The sequence below is a fragment of the Equus quagga genome, chromosome 8 (genome assembly GCF_021613505.1).
Source record: "Equus quagga isolate Etosha38 chromosome 8, UCLA_HA_Equagga_1.0, whole genome shotgun sequence".
NCBI lineage: Eukaryota > Metazoa > Chordata > Mammalia > Perissodactyla > Equidae > Equus > Equus quagga.
This window is the reverse complement of record NC_060274.1, coordinates 219,753-245,080: the sequence shown is the minus strand read 5'-3', so window position 1 is coordinate 245,080 and position 25,328 is coordinate 219,753. Positions and strand designations below refer to the sequence as shown.

The following is a 25,328-nucleotide window of genomic DNA, read 5'->3' as shown; positions in this document are numbered from 1 at the left end:
CACTCTCAATACTGGATAGAACAATCAGACAGATGATAACTAAGGAGACAGAAGACTTAACACAATAAACCAACTGGATCTAACAGACGTGTACAGAACAGGCCACCCAACAGCAGCATGCACACTGTTTTCAAGTACACATGGGAAATTTTCTAGGATATACCATGTGTTAGGCCACAAATTAAGTCTCAGTAAATTTTAAAAGATAGCTATACAAAGGATCTGACCAAAATGAGGTGAAGTTAGAAATTAATAACACAAAGAAAACCGGAAAATTTACAAAATTTTAGAAATTAAACAGCACACTTTTAAATAGCCACAGATCAAAGAAGAGATTACAAGGGCAATTAGAAAATACTTAGATTACAGATGGCAACTAGATTTTGGTGGTGAACATGATGTAGTCTATACAGAAGTTGAAATATAATGATGTACACCAGAAATGTACATAATGTTATAAACCAATGTTACCTCAATTAAAAAAAGAAAGAAAGAAAGGAAAAAAAAATCTTAGAGGAAACGCCTTAAATCTTTCAACATTGAGTATTATGTTTGCTGTGGGTTTTTCACATATGACTTTTATTATGTTAAGATAATTTCCATCTGTCCCTATTTTGTTGAGTGTTTTTATCATGAAAGGGCAGTGAATTTTGTCAAATGCTTTTTCTGCATCATGATGGATCAGGTGTTTTTTTCGTTCTTCACTTTGTTGTTCCAGTGCTTTTCATTGATCAATTTTCATGTTTAACCATCCGTGTATTCTAGGAATGAATCCCATTTGCTCATGGTATATAATCCTTTTAATATGCTGCCGAATTCTGTTTCCTAGAAGTTTGTTGAGCATTTTTGCATCAATGATCACAGGGACATTGGTCTGTAGTTTTCTTTTCTTGTAGTATCTTGGCCTGGGTTTGGCGTCAGCATAATGCTGGCCTCAATGAACGAATCAGGAAGGGGAAGGGTGCCAAGACTATCCAATGGAGAAAGGACAGTCTTTCAACAAATGGTGCTGGGAAAACTGGATGTCCACATTAAAGGATGAAGTTGGACTCTCATCTAACGCCATATACAAAAATTAACTCAAAGTAGATCAAGGACCTAAATGTAAGACCTAAAACAAATTAAACTTTGAGAAGAAAACAAGACAAAAGCTCCATGACATTGGATTTGGCAATGATTTCCAAGATATGACACCAAAGGCACAGGTAACAAAAGAAAAAATAGACAAATTAGACTTCATGAAAATTTAAAAAAATTGTACATCAAAAGACTCTATCCACAGAGTAAAAAAGCAACCCACAGAATGGGAGAAAATATTTGCAAATCATGTATCATATAAGGGATTAATATCCAGAATATATAGAGAACTCCTAAACCTTAACAGCAAAAACTAAACTGCCTGATTCACAAAAAGGGCAAAGGAGTTGAATAGACATTTCTCCAGAGAAGATACACGAATGGTCAATAAGGACATGAAAAAATGTTCAACATCAGTAATCATTAGGGAAATGCAAATCAAAACTACAGTGAGATACCACCTCACACTTATTAGGATGACTAAAATTAAAAAAAAAAAAACAGTACAAGTGGCAAGGAGGTAGAGAAGTTGGAATCCTTGTGCACTGTTGGTGGGAATGTAAAATGGTACGGCCACTGTGGAAAACAATATGGAGGTTCCTCAAAAAATTGAAGTAGAATTACCATATGACCCAACAAGACCACTTCTGGGTATATACCCAAAAGAAGTGAAAGCAGGGTCTTAAAGAGATGTTTGTACAACCATGTTCATAGCCATATTAGTCACAATAGCTAAAATAGGGAAGTGACCCAGATGTCGTGGACAGATGAATGGATAAGCAAAACATGGTATATTCATACAGTGGAATATTCTTTAGCTGTAAAAAGGAAAGGAGTTCTGCAGTATACTACAACATGGGGAACCTTGAGGGCATTATGTTAAGTGAAATAAGCCAGTCACAAAAAGACAAATACTATTGGATCCACTTAAATGAGGTACTTAGAATAGTCAAAAGCATAGAGATAGAAGGTAAAATGGTGGTTGCCAGGGCCTGGGAAAAGGGAAGGATGGGGAGTTCTTTAATGGGGACAGAGTTTCAGTTTTACAAGATGAAAAGAGTTATAGGGACGGATGGTGGTGGTGGCTACACACAATGTGAATGTATTGAATACCACTGAACCGTACACTTAAAAATAGTTGAGAGTCAATTTTATGTTATGTGTATTTTAACACAATTTTCATATAAAGAGAAAAAAAATACATTTAACAATTATATGACTGAATTTGTGATAGATGCACCAAAATTTACTTGGTTCCGTTCATAAGTGGTTAAATGCTGAAGGCAAGTGTGTATATAAAATTGGAAGGAAACAGGTGATGAAGAAGTGGAAACATTCATTGAGTTGGTCATCCTAATTGGCCTTACAGTTGTGCATTAAAGAAGACAACATCCTCTTTTCAACCAAATGGTAAGCTATCAAAAGTATTGTATTTTGACAGTACAAGACAACAAACCAGAAACAGCAATGAGCCAGCACTGATTCGAGATGGTTTGCAATCTGGAATCGGTATTCAGAGGACAGTGATGTTCCAGGTCCATGCCTGATGGTTGGTGGGCAATTAGTTTCATTCAAAGGGCATTGCCCATTTTGAGTCCATACTTTTAAAACCAGGAAAATATAGAATAGTTCTGGATTTGCTGTATTTAAATATTTGTTAAAATTTCTAATAAACTTGCTTCTCCATTATGTAGTTATTCTTTTGTAAGTGACTCTTAAAATTATATAAGAATATTGAAAAATAAAGGTCCATGGGACCCAGATAATAAATGGTGATGTCTGTTTCTCTTGATTTACTGAGGGCTAATCAGAAGAAAAAATAGTTTTTTTCCTGTGTCAAAGATACTGAATTCTTGTTCCTGCAAAAGATACTTAATTTTGAAAGGACTAAGAAAGACATGCCTGCATATTTCTTTATAAATAGTGTTTTTTGGGATTAGTGGTGGTGATGCTGGTGTTTCAGAGCTCAGGGATGAGTTGAGTCAGTACAGGCGGAAGGCTTGGACAGGGCACTGGAGACAAACGGCCCAGCCCTGACTCCACCATTTAGGAGCCATGTGTGTCCAGAGCAGGTGCTCCCCCATTGAAGCCTCAGCTGCTTCCTCTGAAAATGGGAATGTTAATAGTTAGGACTTCATAGTGCATCGTAAATGTGGAGTGATAATCTTTGGAAAATGCTCACCATGGTGTGGTGTACTTGTCAAACAATGTCAGCAACTTTTAAATTTTAATATAAAAATTAATATAAATTAGTGTAAATTTAATGAAATTCAGTTAGTTTAAGTGAAAGAATCAGATTTTTAAATATCCATCTGATACCTCATCCTGTAAAAATTAAATAACCATGTTTTCTTTTCAAATTTCTTGCAGAAATATTGTATCCACAGTGAATCTTGGTTGTAAACTTGACCTAAAGACCATTGCACTTCGTGCCCGAAATGCTGAATATAATCCCAAGGTCAGAACAATTTTAATGTATTTCAAACTATAATAATACAGGAATTTACTTCTAAAGGTTCCTAGATCAAAAAGTTTGTATCATGCTTAAGTTTGTTGACACCAACAAAACGAGAATTTAAAGCAAAATGTGTATCATTTTTATTGAATAGCTACCATGTAAGAGACCCTAGGAATTCAGCAGTCTGCAAGATAAACTAAGTTTATAACCCATTGTGGTGGCGATCATATGAAGTTAGAGAACAACATGTATAGTCTGACTGCACTTACACTTTGAAAACTAGGTAGAACGACATGCTATCTGGAACTTACTTGAAAATAATCCAGTTGGAGAATTGGGAAAGGGGCACATGGATGAAAGAAGATTGGCCAAAAGTTAACAATTGTTAAATTTGGATAATAAGTACAAGGAAGTTTATTATAATATATCTTTCTACCTTTGTATAACTTTAAAAGTTTTTATAATAAAAAGATTAGAGGGAAAAATACCTACAAGTTTTCTGATCTTAAGAGCAATCTGAGTGTATGTTAAGTCTTTTATCCTTGCATAGGAGAAAAGCTAATTTTTTAAAAATAGTAAACATTTGCATTCAAAAATGAGTGGACATTCTTAGAGGGCCAGACAGAAACCAGGCATCTGAATCTAGAAGACGGTCAGGTTGAAGAGCTCTGAGGCAAGGTCCTGCGGAAGATAGCTCCCCCGAAGTGGGGGCATCTGTCAAAGAGTAACTCCAAGATGGATAATTAATTATTGGCATGCTCTTTATTTTTATGCAAGGGAAACCAGCATTAAATTGATTTCTTGTAACAAGGGAAAAATAAGATTTTATATCAGAAAAAGAAAAGAGAGGGTAGAAGGAAAAACTATGAATTCTGTGTGACAGGCTGTCTGTAACGTGTGTCAGCACCTCCAAGTTTTCCTAGCTTAGTGCCATGTCTTTACTGATGTCCTTCTGTGCCTCCCTTGGTTAGACTCCCTGTCCAGGTCACCCATGAGAGCTTCAGTTTTTCTTTCATATCGTATCATTAGTTGAATGTCATCGTGAAACAATGACCATGTATGTAGCAGCATTTAAGCACCTGACTGGTGGAGGAGAGGAAAAGAATAAGAATAATCATAAATATCAAAAAATATGTGGAACTCACTTCATATCCAGTTTTTTAGTTTGCTTAATCCTAACTGGAAGAATTAACTCCCAAGAATCAGTTTGATCAATTTTAGGAACCAAGTCTTTTTTCTCAATTAATTAATTGATTGTTCTGCTCCTCACCCCCGTGGAATATTTATCTGGGTGTTAAAAGATGTATTAACGGTCGTACAGGTACTACTTGGCTGGCCAATAAATAGCTGAGGACAATATTATTATTATCTGGCTCTGTTTTAGCCAGTGAATTTATTATACTATGTTGAGTGAGCTGTTTCACTTGTTTTTTGAACCACAATCCAGGTTTTAGTTTAGGAACTCCTAGCCAGGGTAGAAATCTCTTAGAAACAGTGAAATCACATTCTTGTACCCCTTTTGCTAAGTGACTATGTTGGGATCTTAATAAGATGTTTTACCTGAGGTTTTGGTTTTGAATGCTTGGAAGAGCTGGATAACAAATGTAATGGTGGAACAAACATGCAAAAAAAGGGTTAATACCAAGGGGAAGAAGTGAGAAGGAAGAGGCTGTAAATAATAAAATGAAAGTCTGTTGTCTTATCCTGGGTCTTGATTCAGAGGTCTAAGGAGGAATCTGTGTTTTCAGGAGTCATGTCTTTCAGGAGGCCGTTTAGTAGATTTCAGGTCGATCTTCCGGGAGAACCCATGTCCAGTTGGATTCTGAGCACATGCAAACTGGGGAATGTATTCTGATGCCTGAAAACAGTGTTTTAGTTGGGAGAGCCTGAAACACTTCCTTGTAGGCTGTTTGTTAGAAGGCCGACTTGCACGGATGCCTCCTCGGGCATGTGTCTGCTCCTGTGTATCGAGTAGAGATAGGTGCAGTGATGTCTTCTGTGGAGAGTAGCTCACCCCGTGGAGCAGCCGACTGGACAGGACATTGTTTGGCAGGGTCAGGGTGTGACCAGGTTGAGACTTAGGGGAGCCAGGCCAGTTCTCATAGGCCTTCCAGGAGCAGTTTCCCAGGTTGAGAATTTGTGGGGATTTTGAGGTTTGGATCACCTTGTTCTTAGCGCTAAGACTTTAGGTCAAGGAAAATAAAACTGTTGTTGGAAACTTGGACTATTTTAGCCTTGGCCTTTTAACAGAGGAGAGCTTCAATCAACAGAAAAACTATTTACATACCATTATTAAGCAAATCTGAGCTTTTTGATTTGGGCATTGAATGAAATCTGAAGTGGGAGCCCAGAGCCTTGCCCTCCATTTCCGTCTTTCCTGGCCTGTGATAACTCAAGATACGACATTTCTCAGCACCCTCTTGAGCTTCTCAAGTAAAATTTCCCCACCAATATTTTTGTGAAGTCTGAATCAATGTACATATTTTTCTCTGTCATTTTTGTTGTGTGTCTGTGCACACACGTGTGTGCACATGCATAAGTATAAAAATTTGATAATTTTGAGTGACACCAAGCCATTTTGAGATATTTAAATAAAACAAAGAGAAAAGATAATGAGTAAGTTTCTGCCTCCCCCTCAACCTGAAAAAAGAAAGATTATCCCTTTGGTATCGGTGGTGGCCAAACCTGGTAAGAGCTGCTGTTTGCATAAGCTAGAGAAGGCACTTTCCTTAGAATGAGCTGTAATCTTACAACTGATATTTCCTTCAGGAGTCTGATTTTCTCTAAGAAGTCATGAGTGTATTTTTAATGGTTTAATTGGCAATAACCAAAGAAGATAGAAGACTCTTATTTTCATAATGACACAAACCCAAAAGCTTATCGACTATTAATATTTACTCATGAACCTCTAGTAAGATAACTATCTTAGTAGAATGAGCTAATGGTAACAATATTTCATAACAATATTTAGAAGTTACTGTATCAATATAAAGTATAGCTTGATTATTTTAAATATGAGTCATTATTGAATGACTCATTAGCATTTATCATCAGGATGAAACATCAGTCAAAATGAGGCAGGTTTAGATTTATTTTGATCGTCCAGAGATTTTTGTTTACTTTCTGTTAAGGGAAGGGAAGTAATGTAGATGAGTTTAGACTGGAGTAGTAGTTAACAATTAGGTAGGAAGCAGACAATAATTTTATAGAAGTGTAGGGGTGTGTTTGCCAGCTACAGCAGATAGGGAGGTTGGATAAATAAATGTTAGCTGTGGGTTGAGAAAAATCTTAAGTAATGGTCTTAGGGTGAGTTTCCAGATCTCTAAAACATAACTCTGTCTTTGTGTACAAGCGAGAAAGATCCGAAGTCAGAGTTGCTGTAATAACTGGCCAAGAAAGAAGATGGCTCATTTAGCTTTTGACACTTTTTGGTCAGCCTGGTTGAGCTAATTAATTTAAATATGGAGAACATCAAATATACCTAATCATTTTAGAACCCCTTTATACAGTGAGAGAATAAATCTTTATAGTTAACCAATGTCCATTTAGTAAACCACAAAGATACCTAGATATAAGAACAGTTCTATTATTTTGAATTTAGAGTGAGAATTTAAGAAAGAAAGATGATTTGTTAGAACTATTGAATTTTTTAAATCATTTAAAGCATTTTACCTTTGACTTTAAAATACAATGTCATATTAAGATAATGCATATATCACGTTAAACTTATGATGTTAATAAACTGTAACAATTTCCTTAATAAGGAAATAAAATATATATTTCTCATTAACTATCGTACCTGGTATAGACTCAGCCATTTATATTATTACCTTAGCCAAAGCAATCCAGTGTTGTTTCTCCAGACACAAGGAAGAGTAGGAGGCAGATAACCAAGAAATGTCTGACTGTCCATCAGTGCACATTATGTATACATTTGATGATTGTTGAAGTGGCAAGAATGGACATTACATTAATATCACCCCTTCCCCAGTTAATTGAATGGTCGTTATGTAACATAAAAATGAGAGTAAAGGGTAAAGAAAAACCGTTTTGTGACCAGTGTTTTCATCTTTATCTTAAGAAATTATCTAAATATAAAAAAAGTTTTTAAGTATTCGTCTAAGATCCTAAGGTAGTTAAGGTCTAAAAGTCACCATTTAACCACCACGGCGAGTTCGTATGATGTGTAGCATTGTAAGAATTCATCTCTATCTAGCATAATTTTATTTAGTTGAATACATAATTTTATAATTTTCTAGTCTCTAATGAAGTGATGTTAGTTATCTGACCAATAAAAGCAGTGGAGGGAATTCAGGAAATGCAAAATAATTAGGATTTTCCTGGGACTTGTGTAAACTGGAATATAGGGCTAGTATTTTTACATGGTAGTAAAATCAGGGAAGACAGAGCAGTTTTTAAACTAAAATTTTTAAAGCAATCTAATTGTCAAGGGTCATCTCGACTAGAAATATTATATGAATTTTTTCTTATGTAATTAAATACAAGATAGTAAAATTTTCTAGTTATCTGAAAGTAATTCTTTGCTTTTTATCATGTAACCTAGTAACTGAGGCCATTAATTCAACCCATGGTTGAAATATTTTCCCCATGAGTTACAAGAAAAACATGTTAAAACATAAAAAGTAGAAATTAAAAACAAAAACTTTGATCTTGTCTTACTTTGCATTATGTAAGTGCTAATGCATTAATACTGTGTCTAAAAGCGAACTGCAAACAGGAGGTTGCTTCAGTACATATTGATAATGCTTATAATCTGATTTGTTATTTCCCTCTGGAGGTAGAAAAGGTTTATCAGTTTGTCTAAAAAATCATTAATAAAACATTTATAGTTATAGAAGCTAATCATGATCATCAGCAAATATAAGGCAGAAACAGAGGCATTGGTATTTATTGATGATGTACTTAGTTGAAAAAATTTTGCAGATATTACTTATCTTCTCTTGTTGGAATGTGTGTGGATGGACACGGGTCTTGGTCTAACCTCCTTAGTAGTCACGGTTTATCTGTTCTGCTCTCTACGCAAAAGCATGTATAGCACCTGGTGATGTGAGGGAACTCTGTGTAGGAACGTGTGCGTGTCCAAGCTCCTTGTTTTCAGTTGTGATGTTCTCTGTCATTGCCTAGCTCTCCCCACAGAAACCAGCCGTCTGACATGACCTCGTTAACGCTTGTCTCTGACTGTTTCAGCGTTTTGCTGCTGTAATCATGAGGATAAGAGAGCCCCGAACCACTGCACTGATATTCAGCTCTGGGAAAATGGTGTGCACGGGAGCCAAGAGGTAGGTGTAAGCAGGTCATTCTCCTGGTCTATAGGTTCTGAAGGAAATGGTTGTATCCCATGGTTCCTAGGTATCAGGCTAATACTTTAATAAATGTGAATGTTGCTTTCTTATTAAAATGGTTGATTCTAATCACTTTAGACAGCATTAATTTCATTTTCTTAAAACCAGGCTTGAGTTCCACATGCACGTTACAGTGCTCATTACCATACAAGTTGGTTGCATTTTCTGTATATTTGATAAATTAACATCAAAACTATTAATAAGGATCCTTTTATGTAAAGAATTTCATATATAGCACAGATTCACCAGTCAGGAATCACAGAATTTCACAGCTGAGTGTGTGAGCGCACCATGTGTGTTGGTTATAGATGCCTGCTGCCCCTGGTCGTAAATAGTCCTAATTGCGAGGGCTTGAGTTATATAGGGCTGAGGGAATGCCCCCCTCTCAGAAAGTGCTGTTGCCCTTGTTCTCTTCTGTTTGGGGTGATCCTGTCTGTGAAGATTAGTGCTTTGGGGCCTTGACTACAGTCATGTGCCGCAGAATGACGTTTTGGTCCAGGACAGACGGCACAGATGACAGTGGCCCCATAAGGTTAGTACCACGCAGCCTAGGTGTGTAGTGGGCTGTACCGTCTAGGTTTGTGTAAGTGCACTCTGTGATGTTTGCCCAGCGACAAAATTGCCCAGCGAAGCGTGTCTCAGAATGTCGCTCCGTCATTAAGCAACTCAAGACTGTATTCTAAACCTTGTCTAACAGAGCCACGTACTTGGTAGAAGGCAAAAGCTGGAGGGAAGATTAGGAACGTTAGCTTTGTAGAGCTTTTAGAAATGAAGCAAATTAAACTTTTGAAAGAAGGATAATAAAATGCAGGTGGGGGGTCATTACTTAGAGGGCTGTGGATGCCTTTGCTGCTTCTGAACTTGGAGAGTTGTCTTGTAATGGAGGGCCACTGTTGTGCATGTTTCTGACTCTGGTCTCTCAGAGTTTTTTCCGAAAGCAAGACATGAGTCTGTCCCTGGCTTCCACGTAATGATTCGTTTAGGAGTCCTCTTATTTGCCTGTTTTCGCCTGGATGGAACATCAGAAACATGAGTTTATCTCAGGGGTGCTAGGTGTTTGCTTCTGTCCCAGATGGCCTTTCCTGCAGTGGTTAGCCCTCTTCGTCCACAGCGTTTGCTCAGACCGAATAGTGTTCTATCTAGCTGGGTGATTATTGTATCAAGGTAAGAAACTATAAATACATTTATTTTCCTCAAAGAAGAAAAAGCACTGCATGTTTGTATGCTTAATTTCTGTTGTTCCTGACCCCTGTTCTTGAGTCTTTGTGTGATCGTAGTGTTACTTTCATTCTGCTGTTTTTCCCTGAGCTCTACATTAAGTCATAGTTTATGCAACAAATGTTAAAGAAATGTATAGAGACTTGACATAAAAGAGGACAGGATTAGTGTATACATTCTTTAGGTATAAATCTCATCAGTATTTTCCTATCAAAACGAAGCTTGTTAGTTTTCATCTCAGTAGGAATATGTGGACTAAAATACAATAATCAAGGTAATGGTGATGACGATATTTTATTTCATACTTGTAAAATCCACGGCTGTCAGTAATTTGGTGAATCGAAAAGGTAATCATTTATATAGGCCTACAGTTTCCTGTCCAGGACACAGGAGTACTTTATAATGAAGTTAATGTCTCTTGATCTTTTCTCTTATCGGAAGGGGGGGTGACCAGTTTACACTTTTCTTTTGAAACAACTTTCCTATTTTGGACTTTTTATAAGTTACTCATCTAAATAATTATTTTAGCTGGCTTGGAGTATAAACACCTCACTTTTCCCTTTCCCTAGTGAAGAACAGTCCAGACTAGCAGCAAGAAAATATGCCAGAGTTGTACAGAAGTTGGGTTTTCCAGCCAAGTTCTTGGACTTTAAGATCCAGAACATGGTGGGGAGCTGCGATGTGAAGTTCCCTATAAGGCTGGAAGGCCTCGTGCTCACCCACCAGCAGTTTAGTAGGTGAGTCTGAAATGTATTGTTGTTGCTTTTGGCAACAGTTCATTTATAATCTATTTAAACACTGTTCATGATAAAACATATGCAAAATAATCAGTATGTAGGAACAAATGATGTGGTCACAGATGTATTTATTATTGAAATTTCTTCCTGATGTCTTTGTAATATCTCTTACTGTCGCCAGCCTCCTGCTTCCCATTTCACTTAGTGACATCCAAAACTCCTTTTTACTGGGATGAATTGATTCCCATTCTGTATGTTTCATCATTTTATTGCTCAATCAATGTATTATAAATGCATGCATTAAATTCACCACCTCTTGTATCAATTTTTTCCCCAGTTGTTTGAATCTTTTCTTCTAGTCAGCATTCTATCAGATGTGCCAGCAAAGTGTGAAGTTGAGTGATAGGAATATTCTTTCCATTGGTTTCCCTGCGACTCCCTGGTGAGGACGTGCCCACCTCGGCAGCCTCTCTGCTCACAGCACCGCCCAGACTTGCCCCTCTTGCACAGGGCCTTTGTGCATCCCGCGTTTAGACCTGGCACACTCTGGTCTCACCTTTCACCCAGGAAGCTCCCACTTGCATCTCAGATATCCACCCAAGCGTCTCTTCCTCAGAGAAGCCTGTCCTGAATTTCCCACCAGGTTAAACAGACACTCATCCTAACTGTTTTCAGCCTCTCTCAACTAACAAAATGAGATCACTAGGGTTAGAATAAGACATCACAGTAGTGCATGTGGTCAGGGGAAGACTCCTTCTCCAGACAGCGTCTTCTCTACCACTGTGGTTAGATTGCCTGACCAAAGTTAACAGCTAGAGCATATTTCCATTTAGTGGGATGAGAGGGGAATGGTTAAAAGGCAAAACTATCAGATCTTAGACATAAATGATTATTGGGCTCTTACAAGTCCATATACCTAAAATGGTCCAGAATGAAGCTTGATAAGGGTCAGAGACTACAAAACCTGAAATTCTTGTTCTTAGAAAATCCAGATTGATTAGAGACAGAGTTGGCCTCACTTGGCCTCACGTCCTTTCTCCTTTGATGCTCCTTGAAGAACTGGGCTTTCCCTCCTGATTATTTTGCTGTTTACTCAGTATTTTCCCTTGTACATGTCCTCATTTTATCTAAAAGCATGGACAGCTTTTAATTTCTAAATTGTTTTTGCTGTTTTCCTTCTAGTTATGAGCCAGAGTTATTTCCTGGTTTAATCTACAGGATGATCAAACCCAGAATTGTTCTCCTTATATTTGTTTCTGGAAAAGTTGTATTAACAGGTATGTTGTAATGGCAGGTAGTATCTGAAGGTTTGAAGGGGTTTCAAGAACGGCATTTTCTCAGCGCTGAAAAGTAATTTCGCAGTGCTGGGACTTGTAAAGAGGCCTGTGCCCCTTTTTTCTCTTCCCCCGACCCTGACACTGATGAGAAACATACCCACTAGAGGGCGTAAGAGGAGGGGAATCAGACCACAGTCCTGCTGATCCTTTAGCCGAAGCATGACCTTTGGTGGGGAGAGGGGGAACAGTGAGCATTACATTGGATAAGAGGTGGCGTTTTAAGTTAGAAATTGTCCTCTAAAGCTGTGGGATTCATCAGTAGTATTGTTTCTAGAAAACAGAGGAAGGTTCAGAAGAGCTTGGTCAAAGGCAACAACTGGGAGAATAAGATTCAGCCATTTCCACTGCTGCCCTGCTGGGTTCATGACCTGGTGCAGGGACCCAGGCTGGTCACACGGGCAAACTGCAGAGAGGGAGGCCGGATTCACCTGGGGCGTTGCTTTTGTAGGCCGTTTTAAGAAAATACTTTAAAAACAAAAATAGGATTGTGACAAGGGATCCGTCATGCATGTTTTAATGCCTGCGTCCATTAGTCTAACTGGGTATGGAGAGAATTGTGCTTGTAGTTTCGTTTTAAAGTAATGATTTCACCTTCTTAATAGATTAAGAAATGCTATTTCAGACTCATCTCTACTCCACCTTGTCTTCGTAGGTGCTAAAGTCAGAGCAGAGATTTATGAAGCATTTGAAAACATCTACCCCATCCTAAAAGGTTTCAGGAAGACCACGTAATGGCCCTCGTGTTCTCCTGCCTCCCCTACCCACTTGTTTTTTTTAAAACAAATCAGTTTTGGTACATTTAAGTGGTGGTGTTGTGGACGATTTGGTGAGAAGCTGGACGTTCTAGTGGGTTGCTGTACCAGGGGGAGCTCTCCTGCTCGTGTCCCGCGGGGATGCTGCGCAGGGTGTCGTTTCTGCACAGAGGACACCGCAGCGTTACTGTAAGTTGCTCACACTGTGCTGCTATTTGGGCAGCGCTGCCCGTTAATTTATATTTAGATTTTTAAACACTTACTGCTGTTGACAGTTGGTTTAAGGGACAAAACTTTAAGTGTTAAAGCCACCTCTAGAATTGATTGGACTTTTTATTTTGGCTTGTTTCTTCCCCATAAACCACAGTTTTTATATTTCTACCAGAAAAGAAAAGATCTTTTTTAAAAGTGTTGTTTTCTAATTTGTAATTCCTGGGGGTTATTTTTGTGCCAGACACATTCCGCCTTTTCAGTATTGCAGGACAGAATAGACGTATTAATGAAAACGATGGCTGTACATAATTGTTTCTTCAGAGTACTCTGTACAATAAATGCTGTTTATAAAAGTGTTAGATTGATGTTATAAATAATACCTTGTAAGATTCATGTGATCATACATGTTAAAAAGTTGTATTTTAGATATAATGACTGAAATCATTTCAGTGTGCTTGCTTGTTGTTTGTTGCAATCAACATTTCATTGTATGTTGCAACGAAAACGGATGAACTGCCTGAAAATTTAAGGTTGCTCACAAAACATGTTTATTATGTCTCACCTACTGAGCACCTCCTGTCTCCCAGGTGTGTTGCCTGTCCTTGTCACAGAAGCTGCAGGTAGGTCTTGCTCCTCTCTTTTAGGTGAGGGGGTATCTGCCCAAGGTTGCATAGCTAGTGAGCGGCAGCAGCAGGCTCTAAGCCAGAGGCCTCGTGTTAAAGCTGGGCTGTGTCCAGACGCTGGTGAGGGGTGTGTTTGTTTCTCTCGTGAACATCAGGGGGCATTTGTACCTTGTTGGGTTTCACTGTTTGAGTGTGTTTTTCTTTTGAATTGTAAAACTATATTTTCAAACAGCTCAGAGGTGTATAATCAGAAAGGAAAGTTCTTTCTTCCTCTCCCTTCTGCCTGTTTCTCCAGGTTAGCTAGCAGATGAATGGGTATCTCCCAAGCCCTCTCTGTGCAGGGTCTTTCCTTTGGGGCCACTTTTGAGCCCATATTTGGAAAAAAAGACTAAAGCATATGTTCAGTTTTATAACTTCCCTTCTTTTTCAGTCAGTATATACCATAAACATATTTGCATGACATGGAAGCCAGTGGTGTCGCAGATATATGACACCACCTCTTACATACTTTCATGTCTTTACCCATTTCTTTAATTGTGGGCATTTACGTTATCTGCAGTGTTGCACTGTTACACACAGAGCTGCAGGGAACGCGCTTCTGTGTGGATGTGTGGAAAAGTACAGGTATTTCTGTAGTAAACATTCCAAGGAGTCACTATACGGGAGCATTCTACACTCTGAGTTTGGACAGCTCCGTGCCATGCTGCAGTCCAGAGATGAGTGCCCTTGTCTCGCGTTTCCCAGTCATTGGTGATGCCAGTACTTGTGATTAACTGGAAAGACATCATTCCAATATCATCTCCTATCCAAGAAAGAAGTGTCTCTGCACACATAGGTCTTCTCCTTTCTTCAGTAAAGTTTGATAATTTTTTTCACACAGGACTTTTACATTTCCTGAAAGTTAATATTTTATGGTTTCTGTTATTAATGGAATTTTTCATACTTTAAAATTAATTATTGTTGATATATTTATCTTATTCCCAGTTACTTCACTGAATTCTTGTGATTATAGTTGTAAAATACAGCACACACAGAAAACCTAACAAATGTTTACCATACTGTTACTCAGACAGACATCCCTGCAACCACCTCCCAAAACCTTGCCACCTGCCCCAGAAGCCCCTCTATGCTGCAGTCCTGCCACAACCTCAACTCCCCCCAAAATAACCACTAGCCTGACTTTTACAGTGATTACCTAATCACTGTAATGACACAGTCTTCCATTTAAAAAAATTGATGTTTTTATGTCTGTTTTATTCCTTAAGTTCCTCCTCCATCTCTTTTCCTTAAAATTTACAGGCCAATTGGCTGGTTATTACTTATAGCCTGTTTTGCTATTTGCAGATTCGTGGTGTAGTTCAGTGTGTTCCTCTGTTCTCTGTTTCCTGCAAATGGGTAGTGGCATCCAGGGGCTTAGTCCCTTTGTAAGACGGTAGGTGACGTGTTCTCTTCGTTAGGAATCAGATGTCTGATTGTCTTTCGTTGGTCCGTTAATTTGTTAGTGGGTACCAAATGATGAAATTCTAATCATTTAATTTCTTTTTTGGAATACCTTTATATAGTGATACACTTCATATAGCAGGATAAATGCTTCTTTCTCTTTAAAAGTTTTCAAGATAAAACACTTCCTGAGTTCACACTGACATATCCAGTTCATATTCAGGACTACAGCAATTTTATTTGACCAATTCTATATTCTATATTCTATATTGTCTTTTACACAGAGAATCCTTAATTTTTTAAAGACACGTGGGATGATGGGTTAGAATATCCCATAATTAGTCATTTACTTGATTTCACATTATACATGCAGCAGTCTTACGATAGTCTAAAGCATTTAAACATTTTTTTGTTGTGATCTCTGAATTGTCAAAGGACGATGAGACGAGCACTTGACATCTGAAACACAAGGACCGGTGAATGTGTTGCTCTCCACAGTAGGACAGCTGTCTGGGCAGGCAGCGTCTGGGCCCAGCGGAGGTTTTGGGGGTCAGTGGAATGCATGATCGGCAGTGGTGACTGAAGTCCTCTGCAGGAGCAGTTCCTGGGGGATATGTCAATCATTTTATGGTGTTTTTAAGATTGTCTTGCCATTTCAACAGGCAGCTGAGTTGCTTGATGTATTTAATTATTTTGTGGGGTTTTTTGGTATTATTTTCAATATAGTTTCTACTTTAGTTGGTGCTCTGGCATTTTCTCTCTGGTGATCTGGACCAGTCTGTCTCCAAGTGGAAAGGCCCTGTGAACTCTTGCCATCATCTCCAGAGCTTGGAGAACACACCTACCTAAAGGACAGTGTGGCTGGTTACTACCAACATGCCTGCGAGAATGTCCACATCATCTGGTGATGGCACCAAATAGACACACCCTATGAATTTGCTTAAAAAGTCCTTAGCAGTCAGGATGCTGTTCTACTTTGGAAAACTGACTCTAACGTATCCTGACTACAAGAGTTACGATTTGGGATATAAAGGTCCCACTGTTGACTTTTGCAGAAGCCAGAGCTTCCTACCAAGTGTGTGACTCTTGCCACTGGTTGATAACTTCTATTGTGTCCTCCAGTAGTCCCGGGCTCTATCACAGTTACAGGGGAATCTCACTAGTTTTGTGCCCCCAGCCTCAAAACTAACTCCTCTCTCCCTCTTGAAAAGTAGCCTAGTGACAGATCTCCCGATGGGAATTCCATACTGCAGTTTATCATATGGTGCTGTCTAACTATCTTATGTGTACATTTTTATGAACTACATATACATACACACAAGACGTGGACTAATAGGCTAGGACTTTCCGATATAAAAGTATAGTAAAATGGCCATGTAGTCAGTGACATTAGCAAATGATGTTACCTTCAAAAAAGATGTGCTTGCTGGCAGTGTATTCCAGGGTTAGCAGGGATGTGAATGGGAGGATGTGAGCCCATGTAGACTGAAGACATAATCATGAGAAAGTTACCAGAATTAGCTGTTGTCTTTCAAGCACTGATCAACAGCAGTGTCTCTTCAGATTTACCTTAGTGCTGGGCAGGCAGCGCTGGTGTTGAGAATTGCAAAGTATCACAAGATGACTGTTAAACAAACGCTCCAGGCTGGAAGGAACCTCAGCATGGTTAACAGCACAGATTTAGGAACCACTTGCATAAACAGATGCTTCAGAAACAGAATATCCCACGCTTGAAAGCCGGCCTCAGGGCCCGCCCTCAGGCTGCTGCCTCCTGGGCCAGATGGTCCTGGGGCTGACCTAGGGGAACTCAATGCTGATTCCTGCATCTTTACTCAGGTTATGTCCCTCGTGTATAGCAGTCCCCCATGTGTAGCAGTATGAGACGCAAAGGGAAGACCATCAGTTGCCTTTCAGTCTCTCCTCTATAAGCAGCACCACCGGCTCACCCAGATCAGTTTTGAAGCAGAGCTGCTCTTCAGGGTCAGGTTTTCTGATCACAGATCTACTGTTTTTCTTCATCCAGCCAACTGTGCTGCTGCTGCTGCTGCTTCAGAATTATTGGGTATCCCATTCATCGTACTCACCAGCCTAGTGGGTTCAGAATGTTTCTCATGTTCTTGGCTTCTGTGTATGCTGGAGCCTGTGATAATGACCTGATAATCAGACAAGTCTCTTGGGGTTTACCCAAATATTTGTTTCAACTTTGCAAATTTCAGGGGGAGAAATGCTGAGTGATAGTTTGACTCAATTAGGCACATAACCTATTTTTATTGTAGAAATGTGTATTTAAGTAAAAACATCAATTTTCTTAGTCCTACCATTCAGTTAACCCCTTCACACCTAGTGTGTATCTTTCCAAATTTATTCCTGTGCACATACACATGTATAAATAGTTAGAAAAATATGATCATACCTTGGTGTCAGTTTAAATCTGTATCTTATTTGGTATGCATATAAGTTTATATCATTAAGACTGCATAGCCTTCTGCTGTATAGGTCCACCAAAATTTACTTAACTCCCTGTCACTGGTCATTTTTTTCCACTAATATTTAGATGTTTTAAACAACACCTAAAACAACATCTTTGTACCTCTATCTCTGGTATAATTATTTCCTTAGGATAAAGTCTAGAAATGGAATCGCAAGGTCAAAGAGATTATGAGCATTTTTAAGGCTTTACAACGTTGCCTTTAGGGTGTATCTGTTATCTCTTGCTTCCAAACAAACTCTTCTGCATAGCCAGTGCCCAGCCTACAGCTTTCAGCACAGGTGAAGACAGCCAGGACCCCCCAGTCGACGCTCCTGCCCAGTCTGTCGGCCTTTAGGTAGTTGAGCAGCTGTGGCATGACCTGAGAAGAGGCAGACACAGTTAGAGCCCTGCTTCAAGGCCAGGAGCACTGTCCGCTCCCTACAGACCTTCCCTGCCGGGGCAGCTGTAGGGACCCTGGTCTTTCAGTCTCCATATCACACAGGATTATAGACCCAATACAGTTTACATAATTAAAAACCTAAAAATATTTCGCAACTGTTTCTTCAAAACTCCTCTCTACTTCATTGTGTGTCTTTCCATTTGAGAAGTTCCCAAGTATAAGAAGATCAGCTGGTCTATTTGGCCTGCCTGTTACCTAATCTTTTAAAAGTATTAACATGCTACAAAATAGTGCTAAGGCTTCTATTTGATCAACTTTTATTCTCTGTCGTATAAAACCTGAATAGCAGATGCTATTACTATGACTCTGAAGAAACACTATCCAGTAGTAATGAGGATAAAAAGGAAATGTACCGATTTATCTGTATAGAAAGGGATGGTGGAAGTCAAGTGGTCTAATAGGAACTGCCAGCACAGACAGGAAGTCGCTTTACACACACACTGTCGGCTCCTCTCAGGCGTCAGGAGCTGTGGTACTAAAGTAACCAGTGCTGGATACAGTCCTCCCAATTCCTTTTTTACTCTAAGAAATGAATGTTACCTACCACTCTGTGAGGTTATGAATCCACAGCTTAGGAGCATTTCCGCGCAACCCAAATCGATTTTGACGCTAACGCTTTTCTTTTGAAAAAACATTTACCTTAATGATTACATCCATTTGTTTTGTTAACAAATCTACAAACGAAGATGAACAGAGGAAGGGTTCTAAAACACTCCTCTCACAAAGTACAGTCAAAAACCTTAATTAGTGGAACTGAAAGGTCTATTATAATCACACTGGGAGGTGGGGGGTGTTCTACATGGTATAAACAACTACATTTAAATCCTTATTATTGCAGAAGTCAGTCAACAGATAATGTCTAAAAACCAGTAAACTGAGAAATATATCAGGAAAAGCATGTTACTTACAGAGAGAAGTAACTACCAGAGAAAGCAGTAAAAGACAGTGCCCTCCAGGGAACAAGCCCTGAGATGGGGCAGGACACTGCTTCTCATTATAGGGCACCCTTCCTGATACCAGATGGACCCATATGCATTTATTACTTTGGTAAAGTTTCTTAATGTTTAAAAACAAAAATCTAAGGGTGATTATATACTAAAGTAGTTTTATTTATGGTCATACCTGGAATTCAAATATTCTCTTGGCACCGCAGGGGCAATCTGGAATATCCTCCTCTTGAGGGATATTTTCAGCAGAGATCCAGATGGGAGCAGTCCCTCTGCCATATCTGAGAATCTGAAAGCAGTCAGGATCACGTTCACATCAGCTCCTTACCTGCGAGTTTCCAGTGGAAGCATGTGACCTACACTCGTCTGGAGAAGCTCTGTCCATGCGCCTACACTGGATGGAACACCATTCCCCCTCAGACCCGACATTTCAGCTTACCTGACTCAGGATATAAAAAATACATTTCTTAGATGATAACATGGTCAGAATCTAAACCTATGACTATTCTGTGAAGGACTAACAATAACCCTGTTTCCCCATTACTAGGTTCTGAATCCAAAATGCAGCCTAGAGTCTGTGCTTACCTTTACACAGACAGAAGGAAGCTCAGTTAAAACTTTCAAAAGGCACAAATACCAAGTGAAGCACAGTGTCGAGATAAATACTAGACAGTTAGATCTAATATAACAAGTGAGTGAGTTTCCTACATTTTGCTAAAAGCATATGCATTGCTAAAAACCACCTTCTTTGTGTTTAGGACCTGGATGTATTCTTCCTCTAAGCCCCTGGATGTTTATTTCATCCAGTGACTGGGTTATGGGAATTCAGCTGCGTTTTCTTTAGCGATCATGTTTGTGGCGAGGGAAGTTAGGGGGAAAATGTTGGTGGCAGAACAGAGATGAAGGAGGAAAACATTTACTGAACACTGTGCCTAAGTCTCCGTGCTCCTCACAACCACCTGTTCTTTTCACTCTAGATGTGCTCACAGCAGAAGCTCATCATGTAACTCAAGAATCCAGGGTTCTTCCCAACACCAAAGCCCAATACTCTTTTCACAAAACCAGTATCTTGTGTTAACATGACATATTGGTTTTACAAGCCAAAGGTCCCTGTTGGAAAAAAGGGCAAAAATATCTTTTTTCTTTTTCTTTTTTTTTGCTATTGGTGCCTAAACTCCAAGTATCACAGGCAATGTCTTACTCATCTGCTATCACTGAGGCTTTCTTTAGAAAATGCATTCTCTATAGTAAGTGTTAGTCTTTCAATGAAAAGGATCAGCACCTAAAAAACGCCTTTCCACAGGGACCATCTGTGTGAAGCACTCTTTATTATAAAGCTTAGTACAAAGAGTTACTTCTTCTCAGGGATTATACCCCTGAAGCCCCACCTGAAAAGAACACAAGGAGGAGCTATGTGAGTTCTGTTTTACCTGTTCTGGTTCAAGGGCTACTTTAGTTTTAAACTTCTGGAAAACTTTATCTTCCCTGGATTCATGTTTTGCCATGGAATCCAATTCTTCCTCAGGTGCTTCACCTGAAAAATCATCAACATAACTGTTAGGGCTTGATCCCCATGATCTGACAGTTCACGCATGCTCAGGGAAGACAATTTTAAACAACCAACTTAGTGTTAAATCAGATGGTGAAGGCCAGACGTTTGCACAGCTTTCCCTATCTGACTTCACTAAAGTTGAGGTTTTACGACCATGTGATTTGCAAGTACTCATGAAGCGTTATTTACTACACAGGCTTCAAGTGAGCGCTTCTCTTCAAGGCTTCAAACTAAAAGAACAGGCCCAAGTATCGAGCTCAGGACTCGTGCCCAGCACTTGACATGACACCCAACACACGTGAGCCCTTATCACTGCTGCCCTTACGCCGTCCTGCACTCCTATTTCAGATCTCTCCGTGGTGCAGACATCTCTCTCCCCACCTGCTACCAGTCATCACACACTGTCTGGGGACCGACCAGCCCGTTCCTTGTCCACACTCATGTCCTGGAATCTGCATTTGATACTAAGCCCATTCCTTCAAGTGATATGTTTAATCACTTAATCAATGAAGTTCTGAACCTGACTCCTTACCCATGCTCCCTATAATCTCTGATTCTTCCTCTTTTTCTACAACTTCAGGCGTAATCTCATCTTCTGTTTCTATTACAATTTCAAATTCTGGAAAAAGGAAGTTGTGGTCTGGAACTGTATTGTCCAAATTATCTGAAAAAAAGAAAAACATGACATCCTTAGTAATGTTTGAGTTGTGAAGATGGTCTAATAATTTCCTGTTTCTAAAGTATACTACATGCAGTAAGTTTTCCACAATAAATTAATATATGCAGCTTTAGCATTTTGGGTTGCAGGTCATGAATTAAATGCCTATCTTAAGTCAAGGCTGGGACATAACCGAGTGGGCAAGATCTCACAGCTCCTCTTTCCTACAGGTGTTCACGTTACCAGTTACCAAAACTTTAGAAAGTATTATACCTTTCCTAATTTTAATTTTTATCCTCAAAAGATTTGGGTTGGTAGACACCATGAAACTGAGCTGAAAATTAAGAAAACAAGAACTGACCTGCTTGCGTACAAGCCTGCTTATGCCCCGACCTCCAGTCCAGAGTCTGATGCTCCTTACTGCAGTAATGTGCCCTGTGACACCGCGAGCACGTTTTGGGGCCTAAACAGCCGCACACCCTGCAGAGACGAGCCCCGGACTTGAGCTGCAGGCACACGGGGTCTCCTGTCGCCGCGGGCGGCTCCTCAGCGGGCGGCTCATACGAGTAAAAGTCATTTTTCCTGGGTAGCTGATTTCTAAAAACTGAGACAGTAAAGAGAAATGTAAATACTTGAAACACAACATAATTCAAATCTTTGAGCCTCGCTCCACACAAGACTGAAAAGACATTTCTTAAAGACAAAAACAGAGGAAAGTTTCTGTTTTCAGGGAGCTTATTTTCTGGAAGGGGAGTAAAGAAAGAAAACAAAAATTAAGGGAATTTCAGAGTCCAGAAACCGGCTTGGTGCCCACACCGAGTGGGCTCTTCGAGCTGGTCCACGGTGACCACGAGGGAAACGCTGAGGCCGGAGGCGTGAACAGGCTCCCGGACCAGCTCTCTGAACCCAACACCGGCCCGGTTCGCGGGCGGGAGAGCGCCCTGGAGACGCCGAGGAGCGCGGGGCACGGGCGGGAGGGCGCCCCGGAGACACCGGGAAGGGGGCGGCAAGACAGGGGGAGGGGGTGCCCTGGAGACACAGGCAGGGGGGAGGGGGCGCGGGCCCGGAGTAGGGGTCGGCGTCGCCCGGCCGCCCGGTCCCGCTGCCTACTGCCAGGCGTGCTCACCCCGCAGGCCCGCGCAGCACGGCGGCGCGCGGCAGCAGAAGAGGAAGAGGCCGCGGTGGAAGGCGTCGGCGCGGCCGGGCAGCGGCGCGTACAGCTGCAGCAGGAAGGCCAGCGGGCGGCCGCACAGCGCGCAGGACAGCTCCGCGGGCCCCGGCAGCCCGGACGCGCTCAGCCACGCCGGCCGCCCGCCCACCTTGCTGGGGAACTGTTCGCTGCGCAGCCGCCACGCCGGCGCCACCTCGGCGAAGCCCAGCTCCACAGAGCCCGCGCAGGCGGCCGCCATGGCGCGCCGGAAGTGGGCGGTTACTTGCCCGGCCGGAAGGCGGGAGTCGAGCGCCGCAAGGCGCGGAGGACGACGGGCCGGAGGCGATTGGACGACAGGGGCGACGGGGCGGGACTAGGGGGGGAAACAGCGGCTTTGCCCCGCCCCCACGGCCTGACTTCCGGCCCCGTGACTGGGGCGGGGCGGGGCGCGCCCACCCACGTGGGGCCGCAGCCTGCGGGGGTCGCGGGAGGGCCAAGTGCGGGGAACCGCCGGCTCTCTGGCTTCGGGACAGTCTGGGCCATCCGGTGGCCGCCACACTTCCGCTCCCCTTGACGCCGACGACCCCGGGCCACTCTGCGCCCTGGGGGTGGGGCTCTGCGGGGGCGGGGCCAGGGCTGGGGCAGAGCTGCTCTTGGTCCCTAAGTGTGCACAGTCCACCGCATGGTTGTTGGGGTGAGGGGTGACGTGAGGGGCGGTTAGGATGGGGTTAGGGCGAAGAGGTTAGCAGGGTTATGGTTTGGGATTTGGGCTCCCCATTAGGAGTTTGCGGCTCACGGCTAGGGTTTGGGGGTTGGAGAATTGAGCTTAGAGGATGAGGGGTGAGTGGATCAAAGTCAGGATTAGATGGTCAGAGTTAGAGGCTCAAGGTCGGGGTCGTCTGGGCTGGAGTCAGGATTGGGGCTGTCAGTGATGAATAAATGAAAAGCAATGCGGATATGGGAGGACATGAGGAAGCAATTTGGTTTAAAACTTATTCAGCCTGACCTTGTTTTTCCAAAAGGCCTGACATCTCTTGTAGAGCATGCGTTGTACATCTGCTTTATATATTCACAATGTCCCAAAGACAAGAATGATGCACAAAGATAGGGATATAGCTTCTCCCTGTATCATTTCTTGAAGGGTAAGCATTTCTTCCCAGAAACAAAGGATTAATTACTGACCTGCTTTAACTCACCTCATGACTGCTGACCTGCTGATCACCAACTTGCTGTGCTCACGTTGTGACACTGACCTGCTCTGTTAGAAAAGCACTTATAGACTGTAGTGAGATATTCTTGTTGTATGTGGTGGATTTTCTTTATTACGAGCCCATTTGAAGACTAACGCTCTGGAGAACTTTTCCACCAAGGAAGGAAGCTCTCTGAAGAAGTGGGGTGTACAGAATGGTTATATACCATCTTGGAACAAACTCACCCCGATTTTGACTTATAGATTGATCGTGGATTATTTGTGTCGACATCGACTTAAAAAGTAGATTGGCCAGTTATTTTACCTACAAAACTTGTTAATTTGAGAATGGAAAAAAGAATTGCTATTGAGGATGTGCATGCTGTGGCTAACCATAGTCAAGTCTGTGACAAAATTTTGCTGCTCTTCGTGGTTTAATTATACCTTGTTTACCAAGAAATCTGAGCTTCCTATGAGAAGAGGTCGAGATAGTGCTCACCTAGATAAATACATACTCTCAAATTCCAAATTGAGTGACAATTGTGACTTCATCAGCTTCATTCCAACTCGCAACTGTTGCAGGAGAGCATAGCAACATTATTGCAAGGCTTTAAGCTTAGCAAGAACAAATTACAAAATGGGTGACTGAGAAATATGCAACTTGCTGATTCTCATAAATTACTGTGTTAGATTGTTTGTGGTTTGGAATCAAAGGCTGGAAGGTAAGTATCTTATCAGACATGAAGGCAAGGGGCTTACGAACGCTGGGCCCTTGCAGGAACGGAATGCCGTCTGCATAACTTGCCAGATTGTTTGTTCCCAGGATACTCCGTCAGAGAATGACCTTGCATAGGGCCGGGGGACATTGAAGGGGGGAAGATTAGAACTGCTGAGCTTTGACTTGCATATTCCTGCTGGCATGAGTTCCTGCCATGCTTGTACTTCTTGGCCTGCAAATAAATACGTGGCGATCAGAGGGATGTCACCTCAGTCCTAGAGGCTGATGGTCCCCTGTCCCATTAAATAATATAGAGTGTGTTGTGTCTATTATATAGACGTGTTCTGTATATTCATTCCATCCGCCCCTTCACCTGGCTGCCCAGTTGGTCTCAGCAGCAGGCAACCTGGTTCCAAGCTAACTAGAACTGGTCTAAATCCTAGAATGCAGCCAGATTCTATTTCCAAAGCAGTAGATATGATGTTTTCAGTTTGCAGAACTCTTGAGAACTAGAATATGTTATTGAAACAAATGGCCATTTATCCCAAAGAAGTTCCCTGCTCTTGGGTCACTGCATTTTAAGTGAGATTAATTTCTGTTAGTTATTGTATGTTATAGGCAAAGGAAAACAAATGGGTGGGGCTCATTGGAAATGGATAAACAAAAGAATTAGACTGCTGAGGAGCAGAAAGAAGAGTGAAGAAGAGGAGAGAAATGGTTGGGCTCTTGGCCACAGCTCTTTGTTTTCACAGCTGCACATCCCCCCCGTCACTTCTGCCGTCCAAAAATCTGTCAGTGACTAGTTCAGACAGGACATAAATACCAGGAAATCCAACCCCTAGTATCAGTGGCCTTTGGCTCTCTCTATAGAATCCTAGGGTAGTTGTCACTTTCCTGCTTCTGGAGGAAAACAAATTTACAACACTCTCCTGAACCTCATCAAGAGCTGAGTTCCCCTCCAAGTCA

The 25,328-nt window shown here is 41.2% G+C and overlaps 2 protein-coding genes across 6 annotated transcripts in view; one reads left to right on the top strand and one right to left on the bottom strand.

Annotated features, from left to right (window-relative positions):
* The window catches only part of TBP (TATA-box binding protein), a 25,022-nt gene extending 11,508 nt beyond the window's left edge, over positions 1 to 13,514 (top strand). For all 5 annotated transcript variants that reach the window (XM_046669459.1, XM_046669456.1, XM_046669457.1 and 2 more), the window contains 5 exons: positions 3,448 to 3,535; positions 8,744 to 8,835; positions 10,686 to 10,853; positions 12,036 to 12,130; positions 12,843 to 13,514. In XM_046669459.1, the coding sequence (XP_046525415.1) occupies positions 3,448 to 3,535; positions 8,744 to 8,835; positions 10,686 to 10,853; positions 12,036 to 12,130; positions 12,843 to 12,922 (523 nt within the window). In that variant the 3' untranslated portion in view covers positions 12,923 to 13,514. The remainder of the gene's footprint in view (positions 1 to 3,447; positions 3,536 to 8,743; positions 8,836 to 10,685; positions 10,854 to 12,035; positions 12,131 to 12,842) is intronic.
* Positions 13,515 to 17,562: 4,048 nt separating this feature from the next.
* On the bottom strand, positions 17,563 to 22,728 carry PDCD2 (programmed cell death 2). The gene is made up of 6 exons (XM_046669453.1): positions 22,432 to 22,728; positions 21,667 to 21,909; positions 21,180 to 21,311; positions 20,526 to 20,629; positions 19,271 to 19,384; positions 17,563 to 18,067 (listed from the first exon to the last, which is right to left on the bottom strand). Exons 1-6 carry the CDS (start codon positions 22,712 to 22,714, stop codon positions 17,909 to 17,911), a joined length of 1,035 nt encoding a protein of 344 aa, XP_046525409.1. The 5' UTR covers positions 22,715 to 22,728; the 3' UTR covers positions 17,563 to 17,908.
* Between the last annotated feature and the right edge of the window lie 2,600 nt (positions 22,729 to 25,328).